Source organism: Miniopterus natalensis, chromosome 2, assembly GCF_054644295.1.
Source record: "Miniopterus natalensis isolate mMinNat1 chromosome 2, mMinNat1.hap1, whole genome shotgun sequence".
In the NCBI taxonomy this organism is placed as follows: Eukaryota; Metazoa; Chordata; class Mammalia; order Chiroptera; family Miniopteridae; genus Miniopterus; species Miniopterus natalensis.
Window position 1 is genome coordinate 122,707,482 of NC_142082.1, and position 17,533 is coordinate 122,725,014.

The window sequence follows — 17,533 nt, forward strand, 5'->3', positions numbered from 1 at the left end:
AAGCAGCTGAGAGTACCAGAAAAGTATTCACTGAATACTTTTAACAGTACAGTGGAAACTATACTGTTACATCTTAAAATGTGACTACTCAAAATTTTAATATTATTGTAGTAGTAAATGCAACCCTGAAGTATGATGGTGACAGGCTTCAGCCTCAGGGCCATGTTGATTTTTTTTTTAAAACTCAACTATCAGCCTTTGCCAAAAGGTGTATTCTGGACACCTTTACCTGAGAAGTTTGAGACTTGGGGAATTAAATCAGAGAACCATATAAAATATTTTACTAAAAATGTAGCAATTCAATGAAAGTTTACATGCTAAACAACAAGAATCCCAAGCCATTTTCCTTGCTGAGGTCAGAAGGTAGCCAGACAGCTGCTTAGGCCCTCCCCACAGATTAGACGATTCTTCTCTTAGAGAAACTAAACAACCCTAGAGAAAGTACAGGAACAGAAATTTGGGAGGTTCCGGTTGTAAACTCTCTAAGCCCCACAACTTCCAATCAGGTTTTTTTTAAAGGTTTTTATTGATTTTTAGAGAGAGAGGGAGGGGGAAACAGGGAGAGCGAGAGAGAGGGAAAGAGCAAGAGAGAGAAACATGGATTGGCTGCATCCTGCATGTCCCCTACAAGTGACTGAGCCCGAAACCCAGGCATGCGCCCTGACCAGGAATTGAACCAGCAACCTTTCGGTGCACTGGACAACACCCAATTAACTGAGCCACACTGGCCAGAGAGCAATCAGTTTCTTTATGTCTCTCCTAAATAAGAATGGCCAAATAGGACCAGATAATTGAGTAAAACTTCAAATATGGAAAAAGACCAAAATATGGAAGAGGTCCAAAATAAATAGACAATATATAGAGAAGAAAAACTTAAAAAACACAAAAGTTACAATTAATATGTTCCAAAAGATAATATACCCATGACATAAGAACAAAATATATTTTTTTAAATATATCTTTATTGATTTCAGAAAGAGGAAAGGAGAGGGAGAGAGAGATAGAAACATCAATGATGAGAGAGTCACTGATTGCGCCCACAACCTGGGCATGTGCCCTGACCAGGAATCGAAACCCGATCGCCTGGATCCCAGGTCAACGCTCAACCGCTGAGCCATGCGCGACCAGGCGAAAATATTTTTTTAAGGGTAGAGGTAATAGAGATCTAGAAAGAATGCTTGAAAATTGAAAATATGTTTGATAAAATTAGAATGAAAAAGAGGGATCAGAAGACATGTTATGAAAATCTCTCCAAAGTACAACTGCTATACTGGGAAACAAAAGGTAGCTGGAATAAAGCTTGGGGGGAAAAAAAGGAATCCATTTGGTTGGTTCTAGTATCTGACAAATAAGAGTTCCTGAAAGAAAAAAAACAAACAGAAAACAAAAATGAGGTATTCTTTTGTTGTTGTTGTTCGCTGAGCCAGCTGAGATTTTATTTTGGACAAAAACACTTGTTTTCGCTTTTATGTTGTGGACATAGGAAAAAGGTAGTCCCCCTGGCAGTAAACTCTCCCACCCCAAGGGTAAGCTGAGGACTGAGGCTGAGCCTCAGGCGGGTCTCCTGTGCCCGCTGCTCCCCTGCACAGCTCCTTTCTCGCAGGCTTGGAGGACAGGAGGGACAGCAGTAGTCATTCACTTAGCCAGGACATCAGATGATTCCAACACAAGCTTCCCATCGCGGGTCTCAATCTTCTTCACAACCACTGTCTTGGAGGAGCTGGTGTGGCTGAAGGAGCCAGAGCTCCCACCAGAGCCCAAACTGGCCTGGAAGCCCATGCCATAGTTGAGGTTCCCATAAGATGGGCTCAGCACACCTGAGTAGCCACTGGTGGTCTTGGTGTGGATACTCATGTTCTGCATCCCAGACTCCAGCTGGTTCTCTTCGCCCTCCAGCAGCTTCCTGTAGGTGGCAATCTCCACGTTCAGGGCGAGCTTGACGTTCATGAGCTCCTGGTCTCCCACAGCTGCCGGGCCATGTCCTGCTTGGCATTTTTCAGAGCAGCTTCCAGCTCAGCCACCTTGGCCTAAGCGTCCTTGATGGCCAGCTCCCCACGCTGCTCGGCATCAGCGATGGCAGCCTCCAGGGAAGCCCTCTGGCCTTTGAGGCCCTCAATCTCAGCCTGGAATTGGCTGATGTTCCAGTTCATCTCAGAAATCTCAGTCTTCGTGCGGCACAAGGTCATCCCCATGCTTCCCAGCCAACGTCTGCAGCTCCTCGTACTTAATCTGGTACATGGTCTCAGCCTCAGCCCTGCTGCGGTTGGCGATCTCCTCGTATTGGGCCTTGACCTCGGCGATGATGCCGTCCAGGTCCAGGGAGAGGTTGTTATCCATGGACAGGACAGATGTGTCGGAGATCTGGGACTGCAGTTCATGAATCTCCTCTTCATACAGCTGCCTGTAGAAGTTGATCTCATCAGTCAGCCCTTCCAGGCGGGACTCCAACTCCACCTTGTTCATGTAAGCTTCATCCACATCCTTCTTGATGAGAACAAATTCATTCTCCATCTCTGTGCGCTTGTTGATCTCATCCTCGTACTTATTCTTCAAGTCCTCCACCAGCCCCTGCATGTTGCCAAACTCTGCCTCCAGCCTCAGTTTCTCCTGGGCCAGCGTGTCCAACTGCTGCCGAAGGTTGTTGATATAGCTCTCAAACATGTTGTCCATGTTACTGCGAGTTGTCTTCTGCTGCTGCAGGAGGTTCCATTTGGTCTCCAGAATCTTATTTTGCTGCTCCCAGCTCCGCACCTTGTCGATGAAGGAAGCAAACTTGTTGTTGAGGGTCTTAATCTGCTCCTTCTCCTGGTTGCGCACCGCCTGGATGTTGGGGTCCACCTCCAGCTTCAAGGGGCTCAGCAGGTTCTGGTTCACTTGGACAGCCGTGATGCTCCCCATATTCCCAGCCCCGCCGTAACCCCAAGCCAGACTCATGTTGGTGCCCAGGCCGACCTGGTAGGTGCCGCCCACCCGGGAAAAAGACGAGAAGCTGATGTGGGTGCCGGGCCCACTCAAGTACGAGCGGCTGCTGAAGGCCCGGGGGCCAGAGGTGGACACCTTGTAGGTCTTCTGGGTCACCCTGTGGACATGGTGGAGGCTGGAGTGGAGGCCAAAAATGAGGTATTCTTGAGGGCACAATGCAAGACTACTTCCCTAAACTAAAAAGGCAAGTTTCTAGGCTAAAAGTGGCAAATTAATAGCCATAAACTGAATTTTTAAATAATAAATAGAAACCTATTAATGCACAATAAGCTTCCACAAAATTGGGGATAAAGGAAAAAACTGACATGTTGCCAGAGGAATGTCACACACACTGTGTGTTCTCAGAAAATTATAAGCTCCATATTTTTTATAAAGGCCATATTCTTTAATAAAGCCTTGACTTGAAATCAAACTGAAATTAGAGAATGCATGCATTATTGGCTGTTGTTCATTAAGAATCTTAAGGTAAGAAGCAAACTATTGAAGAGGCTGAGCTAATCTTTCCTATTTTATTACATTAGGGTAAAAGCTGAGAAATAATTGGAAGACTTTCCATGGAAAACATTAGGAATATAAACCTTAGGAACAATATAACAGATACAGACCTCCCCCGACTCAAAATGCTATATATTCTCAGACACAGATTATAAAATAAGTATTTTTACTATGTCCAAGTATATAAGACAAGATTGAAAATTTCAGGGACAAATATTTAGCTAATACATGGGGGTTTGGGGTTTGTTTTTTAAATGACAATTTTAATGATTTTAAGTGTACAGTTCAAAGGCATGAAGTGCACTCACCTTGTACAACCATCACCACCACCCAGCTTCTGAACCTTTTCATCTTCCCATATTGAAACTCTGTCCCATTAAACAACAACTCCCCATTTTCTTCTCCCATTAGCCCTTGGCAACCACCATTCTACTTACTGTCAATGAATTTGACTATTTTAGGTACTTTATATAAGTAGAATCATAAAATATTTGTCCTTTTGTGTGGCTTATTTCATTTAGCATAATGTCCTCAAGGTTCATGCATTTGTAATGTGTCAGAATTTCCTTTTTAAGGCTGAATAATATTCCATTTTATGTATAGCCCGCACGTTTGTTTATCCACATTTGTTTATCCACTCATCTATCGATGAGCACCTGGATTGCTTCCACTGTTGACTATTGTGAATAATGCTGCCACAAACACGGGTGTACCAGTAACCATTCAAGTCCCTGCTTTCAGTTCTTTTGGGTGTGCAGACTCAGGAGTGAAACGGCTGAATCATATGGTAGTTCTAGGTTAGTTTTTGAAGAGCGACCCGCGGTGCAGTTTTCCACACTGGCTGCTCACCTACATCCTCACCAGCAGTGCCTAAGGGTTCCAATTTGTCCTCATCCTCACCAACATTTGCTACTTTTTGAGTTTTTGATGAGAGCCATTAAAATGGATGTAAAAGTGGTATCTCATTGTAGTTTTGATCTATTTTCTCTTGAAGTTTCAGGCTTCTCTCAAAAAGTCATTTATGAGAACCCTACCCAGTTCAGCTGGACTGTGCGCCCCTCCTACAGGTGCCCCTCCTGTAATCCTTAGCCCTTCTCTAAGCAAACCTACATATGACACTGCCTATTGTGTTGTTTTTTATACTGTCTCTCTCGATGGTCTAGGACTAGAACCACCCTTGCTCATCCAGTGTATTGCAAGGTTGCTGGTAAAAAAATAAACAAACAAAAAACTATGTTCAAAATAATGACTCAAGGACCCAGACCAGACTTCAGGCCCTGCTGCTCATTCTTTTGGTCAGCTAAACCCCACTATATTCTCTCTGTACATCTTCACTGTCCATTGAAAAGCAGGTGACATTAATATATCCAGAGCTATAAAATTAGAGAAACCAACTTCCTTAATCGTCAGCAGGGATTTTTCAAAATGGTTGATTCCACTTAACTCAAAGCAGAATTTATATTTTGCTTCATTGGGTCACCTTGGGCAACAATTTCATTTCTGTAGAAAATAAGTTTGGGAGCAAGCTGCATGTGCCAGGAGAACCCTGGGCCCATCCTCTTGATGGAGGGGAAGTCAGCTCCCACCCCGTCTCATTCCTATAATGTTTTCAGCTCCCTCTTTGTGTTTCTGTTGTATTAATGTAGTTGCAAATCAGCTACTTCTGCTGAAAGAGACCTTAGAAAGACGTCTGTGGAAGGTGATAAGAAAATACTAAGCTCTGTCCAGGTGGTGATAAAAATGTTTAACAGCTGGTAGGGAACTGCTGCCCTTAGGGAGGGCGCCAGAAGCCAGAGCACTGTCTCCACAGGCTTCTGTGTTGACCTGAGAGTTGCTAGATTATGGGTTTGTCCAAAGGGTCCTGAGGAGGGTCCTTGACAGCTGGGGTGGCCGAGGGCTTGGGCCAGTGGTTATTTACTGAGGGGAATGAAAACTGTCCTATCATATTAATATCTGGTTTGCTGGACTGCTGCCTCTTGGCTGAAGGTGACCTTTGGCTATTTCAAAGGTTTGATCCCTGTGTGTTGTAAATTGAGACCCAGATTTGGCCTCATAGTTGTCGGTTCTTAGCCCACAGTTATCCAGCTTGCTGGCTCCATGGGCCCTTTGCTTTGCTCCTGACAGCGTGAAAATGGCTCTTCGGCAGAGGATGGGGTACGCCCTTCATTTGGCTGTGGAATAAATCCTGGGCCTAGTGAACATAAGTGCCCACCAGGAAGGTCAGGATCCAGAACTATAATGTCATCCATCACCCTGGGCTCCAGCAGCCCAGCATAGTCTCTGCTCATGGCTGTGCTCCAGCTGGTGCTGCACTACCACACTCAGGCCTGTTCTTGGAGCCCATGGCTGCTACAGGGCGAACACCCACCAACTAAGGGGAGAACCTGTGCTACCAAGATGGGCATTTGTTAAGCTTTTCACTAATACATGTTTTAAAAAAAAATTCTAGAACTTAAAAATAAACAAAATTAGAAACACAACGAATAGATTTAATAGATTATACATAAACAGAAAATAAACTGCAAGACAAGTCAGAAGAAGTTTCCAGAATGTAGCAGAGACAAAAGGATAGAACACACAGAAGAGATGATAAGAGACAATATACAATGAAAAGGTCAAACATACATTTAACTGGAGTTCCAGAAGGAGAGCAAAAAAGAGAATGGGGCAGAGTAATATTTGGAGAAATATGGCTGAGATTTTTCCAGAACTGATGAAAACATCAATCCACGGAATCAAGACTTCCTTGCAGTGCCATTTGGGGTATATACAAAGCAATATACACCTAGCTACATCATCATGAAACTGCCAAAAACCAAAAACAAAGGGAAAATCTTAAAACATCCACAGGGGAGAAAAGCCTCCAAAAGCACAATATTTAAGACTGATTTCTCAAAAGTAACAGAAGCCAGAAAACAGTAGAATGGTATTTTCAAAAACAAAACAAAAGCTGCCAACCTAGATTTCTATACTATGTGAAAATTTCCTTCACTAGTAGAGATTAAAAACATTTTCCTGCCCTCACCAGGTAGCTCAGTTGGTTGGAGTATTGTCCCGTACACCAAAAGGTTATACGTTTGATTCCCGATCAGGGCACATACCTAGGTGGTAGGTTCGATCCCCAGTCAGAGTACATTCAGGAGGCAACCAATCAATGTCTCTCTCTCTCACATCGATGTATGTTTCTCTCTCTCTCTCTCTCTCCTCCCCTCCCTTCCTCTCTCTCCAAAATCAATAAAAACATATCCTTGAGTGAAGATTAAAAAACACACAAAAAATTTTCCAACAAGCAAAAACAAAATTAGACTTTAGGAGACCCATACTGAAAGCAGAGGGAAAGTTAGAGGCACATTAAGGAAAAAAAGGAACAAATGAAATGAAAATATGCTCTCTGGAAGAAAGTGATTCATGGAGTTCAATGCTTCAGATATTACTTAATTCTTTTATGTGACATTAATATCTTACTTGCCTATAGACTCTGTGTGCTGTACTTAACTGCACATTTGCAAGTAGTTTGTTTCAGGTTTATCTTTAAAGATATTATTTCCAAATTGTAAGACTACTAAAGCGGACTTACTAAGAAAGATTTCTATCATCTGACTCTTGCTTATTTAACTACCTCTTATTAATACTAAACCAGCAGATTAACAGTAATAAAAATCATTTTATACTTAGTTCGTATTCATCACTTATTCTAGTATGAATAGTTAAATCAAATTATTATTACCTTTTACCTTTTTAACCCCCCTCTTTCCTTTTGTAACTTTTCCCTACAGAATTCATATTTAGAATGTAGGCTGTAAGTTGGACTGCTGGAGTTAACCTCTTGACTCCAATCTTTATGAGCTGTATGTCATCAGTAGTGTATTTAACCTCTTTATGGTTCAGTTTCTATATCAGTAGGAGAGCAGTAATTGTTATTTTTCATATAGGGTTACTTCCAAAATTAAAATTAAAGGAAATATACATGGAGAAGCACTCAGCACGGTACCTGGTACATAGTAAGCATTCAATAGATGTTAAAAACAAAATTTTTCAGGAAAAAGGGTACAAAGAATCTACATTTTCAAAGCTATGATTTTTAGAAATTATTTTTATAATAATTTCTAATAATTTTATAACTAACTACTTAAAGATATAGAAAACACATACTTGACTAAATCTATTCTGTTATTGATGGCAGCCCAATGGAGGAGTGTAACATTTTCTTTGTCTGGTTGCCGCACATCATAACCTGCTTCCACCAATTCTCGGCAACGTTCATATATTCCATATCTTGAAAAAAAAAAAGAAAAACAGAGGTTATTACTACTATTTGACAAGAAATTTAAATCTAAAAATAACATTTTCAGAAGAAAATAATGCTCCATTTTGATACCTGGAAATTAAACTTCTCAACATAAAATGCTATTTTTAACATATCAATATTCCAACAGTTTTTACTATTTCATTTTATAGTTTTTGTCTCATCTATAAGAATGCAATATTTCATTAGGTGGAAGAGAAAAGAATACCAGAAATCAAACATCTATCAGTTGTTTGTTTTTATTTATATCACTACTTATCTTATTCCACGAAACACTTGAGGCAGCTTATAAAAGTACATACAATTATGTTTAAAAATATGAAAGACATAAAAAAGCAGTAACAAAGAACATATCAATGATTTATAAGAACATCAAGAAGAAAGGATGTTTTACAAGCCTCAGGATTCTTTATTTACAAATTTAGCTTAGATATTCATGAAGGCAAATTTTAAAAGGACATGTAGGGGTGGGAAGTGGGGTGGGTGGGGGAAAGAGTCTTGTGAGTTCAAGCAAATGAAACGTAAGAGAAAATCTATTGGGAGAGTCCTAGTAAAGATGTTCATATGTGATAAAGAAGAAAGGCACATGCAAAGAGCCTGATCCTTTCCCCCACCTTTCCACTTCTGGTCATTGTGAGGCAGCATACATTTTTTAAAACTTTGTATTATGGAAATGTTCAAGCATATGCAAAAACAGAGAGAACAGTACAATAAACCACCAAGAATCCATCTTCAAGCCTCAAGAACCAACAACTTTATCCTAAACAAAATATTGGGTGCTTGGAAATTTGAGACACAAAAGCAAATTTAAATGAACTTTAACTATATTTGTAATTTCTAAATCAGAGTGGTCTCCAAAATGGGGAAGGCACACCATAGGATGAGGTTGGGGTAGGAGTGGCACATTAATGGGACAATCAAAGCAAATATTAAAATTTGTACCTATATTCCTGTCTTAGCTAATACAGAAATTAAGCTTTACTGATACTTGGTATAGCTTTCACATTGTTGCCCTCACTGGCTCTGTACTGCATGTGTATACACACATATGCACGCACGCCCACACACACACATGTGAAATCAACCTAAGGAAAGAGCAAGAGTTCCACACAAATCACAGGAGATGACAGTGGTACCTTCTTCAGTACCTTGTTATTTTTCAGAAAATCGTTTACATGTGCCCAGTTAAGTGAACTAGGCATGTTACCTTAACAAGCATAATCTACTTCACACTTTGAATGAGATAAGTGACCATGAAAATCTTTTTAACCATACAGAAAATCACTGGGTATTTTTTTAACAATTAAAGTGAGTATGCATCCATTTTCCCTTTAACAAAAAAGACAAGTGTTTCAAATTGCTGGCCTTGTGTGTGTGTGTGTGGGGGGGGGGGATAGTAATGCCAAATAACTGTGAGTAGTATGCTAGCAACCATATATTCTTAAGAAGGGGAGATAGTCAATTCCCCTTCAAGGCAAAGGGAGTATTTTAGACAATAGTAAGAAAGTGACTACTTTTATTTCAGAAAAAACCTGCTTTTTATAAAGAGAATATTTTTTAAAAACTATGTTTGGAAATGTTGCCATCATTATATAATTTCTGAAATATTTCAATACATAACCTCTAAAATCCTTCTCATATGGACATACTAAAAAATTTTGATACAATTTTCTAACGCGTGAACCTATTTGTTATAATTACAAAAATGCCAAAACCTGATTAGTTTGCAAGGACTGTCATTGGAAAATGGATATTTATAAGGTAAAGATCAATAAAATCTTTGCTTAGTGATTAATACTAAAAAAGTAATTACTGTGACTTAGTAAATGCAGCATTCATTGTAATTCTTCCACTAGGGAATTATGTATCTTTGTGAGGTTATATCTTTTTTTCAGCATCAATCAATCAATCAATCAATCAATCATTAAAACAAAGTATCTGCCCTAGCCAGTTTGGATCTATGGTTAGAGTGATGGCCTGGGGACTGAAGGGTCCTGGGCTGGATTCCAGCCAAGGGCAAGTACCTTGGCTGCAGGCATGTGGGGAGGCAACCAATCGATGTGACATCGATGTTTCTTTCTCTCTCCCTTCCACTCTGTCTGAAAAGCAACGGAAGAAATATCCTCCGGTGAGAATAAAATAAAACAAAGTATCTAAATAAAATCAATTTAGGATTAAATTTCCATGTTTTAACATAAAATATTAAACCATCTAAAATAATAATAATAAAGCATGTTTAATTACACCGGTCTTACTATAAAAAAGATTAACGAAAGACATTAAAGTACGCCTTTAACGTATACATAAAATACATACACCAATTTCCTCCAAATTGATCTATAAATGCAATGAAATTATAATTTAAATCCTAAATGAATTTATCTCATGAAATTCCCAAATGGAATCCTAAAATTCATTTGTGAGAGTAAAAGGCCAAGAACAGCTGTATCAATTCTGAAGACTAAGAAATGATTAAAACAATGTGGTACTACATAAGACTAAACAAATGGAAGAAAAAGAGTATTTGAAAATGGACCACAGAGTAACATCAGCATCATGGTGGTGTAAGACATCCATCACTTTATTCCCCCTCCAACAATAATTCTGTATCTATGCACAGACAAAAGTGCCTCTGTGGGAGCTGTGGGATCCAGCACCACATGCCAAGGATGCTGGGAGAAGCCTCGTTGACTCACGTATTGGGTAATAGGAACAAAGACCTCAACCCCAGCTGTAGCTCCTGCAAATGGTCCATGAACTGGCTCTAGCCCCTATAGGCTATGGTCTGAGTGCTCAGGAAAACTCTGGAAAACACTGTCGTAGACAATCACCCACAGATGAGAGAGTCTTTGTGGACGTCCAGGTTTCCAGAGAAGGTGCAAGCACATTGTTTCAGGAGAACAATATACTACAAATTTGGACACACTGGAGAGGAGTATTGAATCGTGAGCTCCATGACTGGGGGGTGGGAAGAGACTGAGGGGTGGGAAGAGGCTGGGAGAGTGGCAGATAGGGAACTCTGGGAAGGCATTAAAGGGACACAGATCCCACTAAGTTCATAGTAGACTCCATGAAAATATATAAAGAACTTTTACAAACTACAAAAAGACAAAAGAACTCAAAGTAGGTAAAGGATCTGAAATGGCAATTCACACAGGAAGAAACTCAAATGATCAATAAACACAGGAAATATATTCACTACCACCTGTAATCAGAGAAAGGCCCATCAAAAAAGAGAAAAACCTATTTCACAACTATCAAACTGACAACAATTATCAAGTGTGACAAAACTAGAATTCAGCAAAAATGCAGTGAAAAAGAACTCTATTTCTATACTGGAAGTATAAACTGATACAACCACTTTGGAAATCAATTTGGCAATAACTGCTAATGTTGAAAAAGAACTTCCTAAACAAGCCAGAACTTCCACTTGAGCAGTCAGAAAAACTCTTGTCTATGCGCAGGGAAAACAGGTGGAAGCACATTCACTGACACAATGTTTATAATAATGAAAAAGTAGAAGAAATTTTAAGTGTCCCTTAGTAAGGAGTGATAGAATACAGTATTCCCCCCCACCCCCAGGAGATATATTCCAAGACCCCTAGCGAATGCCTGAAACTGTGAATAGTACTAAACCCTATATATACTATGTTTTTCCTATACATATGAACCTATGATAATTTATAAATTAGGTATAGTAAAAGATTAATAACAATAATAAAATAAAACAATTATAATATACTGTAATAAAATTTACATGAATGTGGTCTCTCATGCTCTCAAAATATCTTACTGTACTGTACTCACCCATTTGTGATGAGATGATAAAATGACTTAAGTTGAGAACTTTCACCTTTTTACTTAAAGGAAGCACTTTAAGGCTTTGCTTTGGCATAAGGAAATTGCCAGCATCACTAATCTTGTGCTTTGGGGCCATTATTAAGTAAAATAAGGGTTACTTGAAAACAAACACTGGGGTACCTCAACATTTGATCTGATAACCAAGATGGCAACTAAGTGACTAACAGGGCAGGTGGCTTATGTTGTACAAATATGCTTGACAAAGGAATGATTCATGCCCCAGGTGGGATGCAATCAGAAGGCATGAGATTTCATCATACTGCTCAGAACAGCATGCAATTTAAACTTATAAATTGTTTATTTCTGGAATTTTTCATTTAATATTTTTTGACAGTGGTCAACTGCAGGTAACTGAAACCACAGAAAGCAAAGCTGCAGACAAGGGGGGACTACTATAGTATAAAGCAGTGAAACACAATAAACTAGGTCTTTATTAACAACGATAAGTCACAAAAGCTATATAGTTTAATAAAAGCAAGCTGCAAAAGGATATGTAGTGTAGAATACAATTTATATAAGCTTTAAGCACATATTCCAATAGCATATTTTGTTTATAAATATTTGTAGAAATGTACAAGAATGTTCATGAGAATGATTCACAGCAATTTCAAGAGGTTTCCTTGAGGGAGACGGGGAAAAAGCACACTGAGCAACCTGTGGCAATTATAGCAAAATGTTAACATCTACTTAATCTGACAGTTATTCTTCTCTGTAGGACTGAAATGTTTCAAAATGTAAATAAATGTTTTTAAAGGCAAAAATTATACACAGCATACTTAGACACTTTTCAAAAAATAGGATAATCAGAAGAGTATGTGAGGGATAAAGAAAGGTGGTTGTTTTTTCTTAAAATAAAAGGTGCTATAATATATTTGTTGATGGAAATGATGGATTAGGTAGGGTGAGAGAATTTAATGACAAAGGAAAGAAAGGATATATCAAAAGATGCAAAGTCTCAAAAGGAAAAATGAATGTAGAGCAGTATAATTTGTTTGTTAAATACAACTGGCACATGTGCTTTGATTTTTTGATACATAACATTCAAGAAAGTAGGGTGACATTAACAGACTAAGACCTCTGAAAGTCTGACTCTCCACAAAAGTAAAGAAAAATCTGACAAAGACTGTCAGAGTCAACTTTTTCAGAAGTCTGAAAAGAAACAAAAGGCTCTCAGCAATCCAAGGAACATTTAATCAAGAAAAACAACTGAATTCCAGGAAGAAGAGAAAACTTGGTAGCATTTTAACATATCATGGTTCCATCTTCTGCTGCCCAGCAGCCTTGAAAAGAAAGATTGCATGCCTAGTACTGATAGTGAAGTGAGCAGAATAGGGATGGAGTTCTTTCAAAGCTTCATTCACAAAGAGGAGTCATTATTTGACCTGTCTGGTTGTTCTCTGGAAGTCTACTTGAAAGACTTACCTATCAGATCTCACTCAAACTCATTAAAAGCTTCTCCCTGGGGTTGTATATGTCAAATGTTTTAACACTGCAGTTACTTGAGAGGACAGACAGTAGTTGGAACAGACAACAGACAAATCAAAAAGCTTAAAAGCAAAACTTAAGGAATGAGATATCCATAGCGGCTTTAAAAAACTTAGACATATTCTTGGAAATCTAGAAGGCCATGCACACGGTTGTGCGTGGCCTTCTAGGTTGTGTACACATGTTCAACAAAGACCTTTGATGGCCCTAAGCTCTCACCTCTGACTGACCTTGAGGTTCTGAATAAGCAGAAAGTGAAGGCTAAGTTAGAGTTGTCAGCTGCCTGGCTGAGTGTTGAGTGTCCCAACATGCACAAAGAATCCCTCCACAAAGATCAAAACTTAGTGATTCTAAGTTTTAAGGAGTCTGTCCAATCATTAGCTAACCATGAACTAACCAAGTGGAGACTTCAGTGGACACACAAGACAAAGATACAGACTTTACAGAATAGTTTAGAAATGTCACAAACAACAACAAACCCTGGAAGAACCTGATAACCAGAACTGTCACATTACATTACTTAATCAGTTTTTAACAAAAAATTACAAGACCTCCAAAGTATAACTCATACATGTGTGTGTATGGGGGGAGGGGGGGATAATAGAAACTGTCCCTGAGGAATACCAGACACTGAACTTACTAGACAAAGATTTTAAATCAGCAATTTAAAATCTGTACAAGAACTAAGGGAAATGTCTAAAGAACCAAAGCATGAAAACAATATCTCGCCAACTAGAGAATGTCAATAAAGACAAAGAAATATATGTGTTTATATTTCACTTTAAAAATAGATGTCAAAGAAGAAAACAACTACAACAGAAACTTACTGTGTAGCCTTGACTATGTCCCATGTGCTGTAATCATCAATATGAGTTTTCCGTCCAAGAGGTTCACCATATCCATGGTTATAATGGCTTTGGGGTTTGATTTCCTGTTAAAGAGAAAATCACACAGAGGCAAGAATTGAGAAAAGGTACAGAAAACATTTCAATATTTCTCTACTGTTTTTAAACTATTTGAAGAATGTTCATTACTGAAATGATTAAGTTTTACCTTTTTCTGAGTTCTGTACTCTTTAGAGAAAAACCATGTTCAAATAGATCTACCCCTTGGTACATACTCTCAAAATAGAAAAGATGCAAGACTAGAAAACAGTGACAAATTAGTAGCTGAAATTCATCTTTAGTTCCGTAAAAATTCTTATCTCTTCATCAAATCAACTCTTGTTCTCTTAGACCAATTTTTCTATTATTCTAGCATTACCCCTAGCTCTAACACTTTACTTTAAAACCTTCATCACATGCCAAATAAACTCTAAGGTCCTAAAGGTAGGAACCCAGGGATATTATTCTTCTATTAGTCTCAGGTCTTACCTTTTCTTATACCCATTGATGTGGAGAACTTGTTAATCGTCTACCATTAGGTGCATAAGAAACAATGGACAGCTCTGATAAAATGTAAACCCATTAAAAATATCAATACCCTTAAAGAAATTAACTTTTTATATAAAAATTCAATTAAACAATTGTTTTATAGACTGTTACATCCATCAAAGCTTATATGCTGTAATTTTCTATTTAAAATACAAAATTTGCTATGCACAATCAGCTTCCTCAATATAATGTAGCACTGAGATATATTTTAGAGAAATTGAGCATATTGAGCTTTCATATTACCCATTCAAGTTTCTATGATTCTGATCTCTCTCTCTCTCTCTCTCTCACACACACACACACACACGCACACAAACAAATGTAAATAAAAAGGATATGGCATAACAAGGTATCTGGAAAGAATGAAATCCTTAGAATAATTCATGCTTTCATGCTCTCTTGACCACTGATATTTAATAATTCAAAATGAGTGGCATTTTATTGGAGGAAAAGGCTATTTAAATTACTATAGCCACTCAATTTGTTGGGGAATTTCCAAAATTAATCTGTTTGAGCCATAAATTTAGCAGACTATTAATCTGAATATTTTCAAGGACAGGGAATTAAAAAGTCACAAAAGCAAATTCAGCTTAGTACAGAACCTTTCAACAGATTAGTTACTTATGAAAACACTATAGCGAATATTTAAATATAGTACTAATCATAAATCCACATTAGCAGAAGAGAGAAAACAGACATCAGTCTTAAACCACGATCCACAACATGCATAATGCATATAGTTTACAAAGTGATTTTTTTTTTATTGTTTTTGGACTCCATTAAAATAGAACTGGTTAAATTTGAACATAGACAGGTATAGCATTCTGGGTATGTGCAACAATCTGAATAAATGACGACACAAACCAATACACAAGACTTAACCATTTAATATTTTTAAATCTTTTCTATTTAATTTTTCCATTGAATTACAGTTCTCAATTTCTAGATGCTCTATATTCAGTAAAGTCAAGAAAGACACTTCTTAGATCAGTAACACTTCTAAATTTTCTTTTCTGATTTTATTCTCCCCTACCACTAGAAAAATAATTTTTTAAACTTTTGATTCTGACTTCTGTAGGGATAAAAGACACCTGAAGAAAAATAAAAACTGGCAGTAGTTTACAAGCAAAAAGGAATAATGCTGTATATCTAACAAAACATGTATTGAGAGCCTACAATACATAAAGTACTCTCCAATGTACTGGGACTCCAGGCCAGGCAGGATAAGTGTGAAGCCAGTGCAAAGTTTAAGAGCGTGCCAAAACACTCAGTAATTAAGATTTTAAAATATTTTAATGGATTATCCTTTAAAAATAAAAACCAAGGCAAAAAAATTCCTACACATCAGCATTTTAAATACAGACAGCATCAATACTGCTGATTTTTCTATTTGCGCCAGGTTCCACAGTGGCTCAGAGAAGTATTACAAACATACACCAAACACAGTCTCTTGCCCTCAAGGACTTTACAATCCATTGTGGAAGGAAAAAGTAGGTAAGAAATATAAGCCAAATATTAGAAGCAAGAACCTCCCAATAAGAAGTTAAAACCTAAATAAAAACATCAGGTACAAAAATTAATAACTTTTAAAACTATTTCACTTTGAAAATCTGTTAGAGCAAACTGCTATTCTTTTTTACTAATGACAAATATACTGCTTTACAAGTTTATAACAAATAATAAAATGAAAAATAAATTTCTACTTAAGGTTTACTATTATAATGTTTTCATTTCTTTAATGTGATTTTTATCCCCAGAGAACTATTCTCAGTTTCTCTACAGTCTATCTTATATCTCACTGACATTACCAAATATGATCTTACAAATGTACTAAAAATCAGTTTTTTCTAGTAACATCTTTATATTAAACTATACCAGTATCTGTGTTATCCCATTTGTAAGGTTTTTTATTGTTTTTACTTTTTAGTAAAAGAAATGGTTTTTATGAAAGATGGCTTTAAACATATCCCTAGAGTAATTCTAGAAAGATAGAGTTATTCCCATAAAAAATAGAAGAAATGGTGTTTAAGCAAATCTCCTACCTGTTTTATTACCCCAAAAAACCATTATAATACAGAACTTAATTTATTTTTCTCACTTTTAAACAGACTGAAAACTGGTTCACCTCTAGAACTAGTACCCTGTCAATGACAAATGCCAACACTGTCTATCAAGATAGCCATTATCACTAGGCCTAGAAATAACAACTATAGTTTTTAACTTTAAAAACATAAAGTAAAAAATACTGTGTGTGTATAAATAAGTATATCTTATAAATGTAGAGACACTATTACTTTACAGTTACAGATTTGCTATTAATTCAGATACAATTCAACATACAAATATATAATGACACTTTAAAATTTTATGATTTTTCTTTGACTTTACTAAGAACCAAGAAACAACTTAACTGACAGCTCTACTAAGAAAACACTAGTTTAAAAATACACATGTAGGTCACTGTAACTTTTAAAAATGCAGTAATTTCATGAGAAACAGCTTGGTATAATAGAAAAAGTACTATACTAAGCTGAATTTGCTTTTGTGACTTTTTAATTCCCTGTCCTTGAAAATATTCAGATTGATAGTCTTCTAAATTTATGGCTCAAACAGATTAATTTTGGAAATTTCTCAACAAATTGAATGGCTAGAGTAATTTAAATAGCCTTTTTCCTCCAATAAAATGCCACTCTCTTATTTAGGCTACATACAGCCCAGCAAGAATTCAGGTCCCTCATTTGTAAAAAGGAGGATGAGTAAGATCTTCAGAGTTCCTGAGTTGCTGCAGGGGCCAATACCAGGACCTCAAAGAGCTAAAGGTTTCAAGCCCCACTCAATTCATTTCCTTCTTAAACTGTAACTTATCCTGTTTTTAGACTTCTTCAATTAAAAAAATTCAGCTGCTCTTTAAAGAAAAAAGGTTAAAATAGTACTAGATTTGAAGGCCTCCAAGATCTCTTCTAAGGCTAAC

At 37.4% G+C, this 17,533-nt stretch overlaps 1 protein-coding gene and 1 pseudogene across 1 annotated transcript in view; both read right to left on the reverse strand.

The window, feature by feature from the left end:
- The window catches only part of ZDHHC17 (zDHHC palmitoyltransferase 17), a 78,739-nt gene that overhangs the window by 38,719 nt on the left and 22,487 nt on the right, over positions 1–17,533 (reverse strand). Inside the window, exons 2-3 of the mRNA XM_087814527.1 lie at positions 13,957–14,060; positions 7,630–7,752 (exon numbers count right to left, since the gene is read on the reverse strand). Coding sequence (XP_087670653.1) covers positions 7,630–7,752; positions 13,957–14,060 — 227 coding nt within the window. The remainder of the gene's footprint in view (positions 1–7,629; positions 7,753–13,956; positions 14,061–17,533) is intronic.
- Positions 1,570–3,104, reverse strand: LOC107526844 (keratin, type II cytoskeletal 8 pseudogene; annotated as a pseudogene).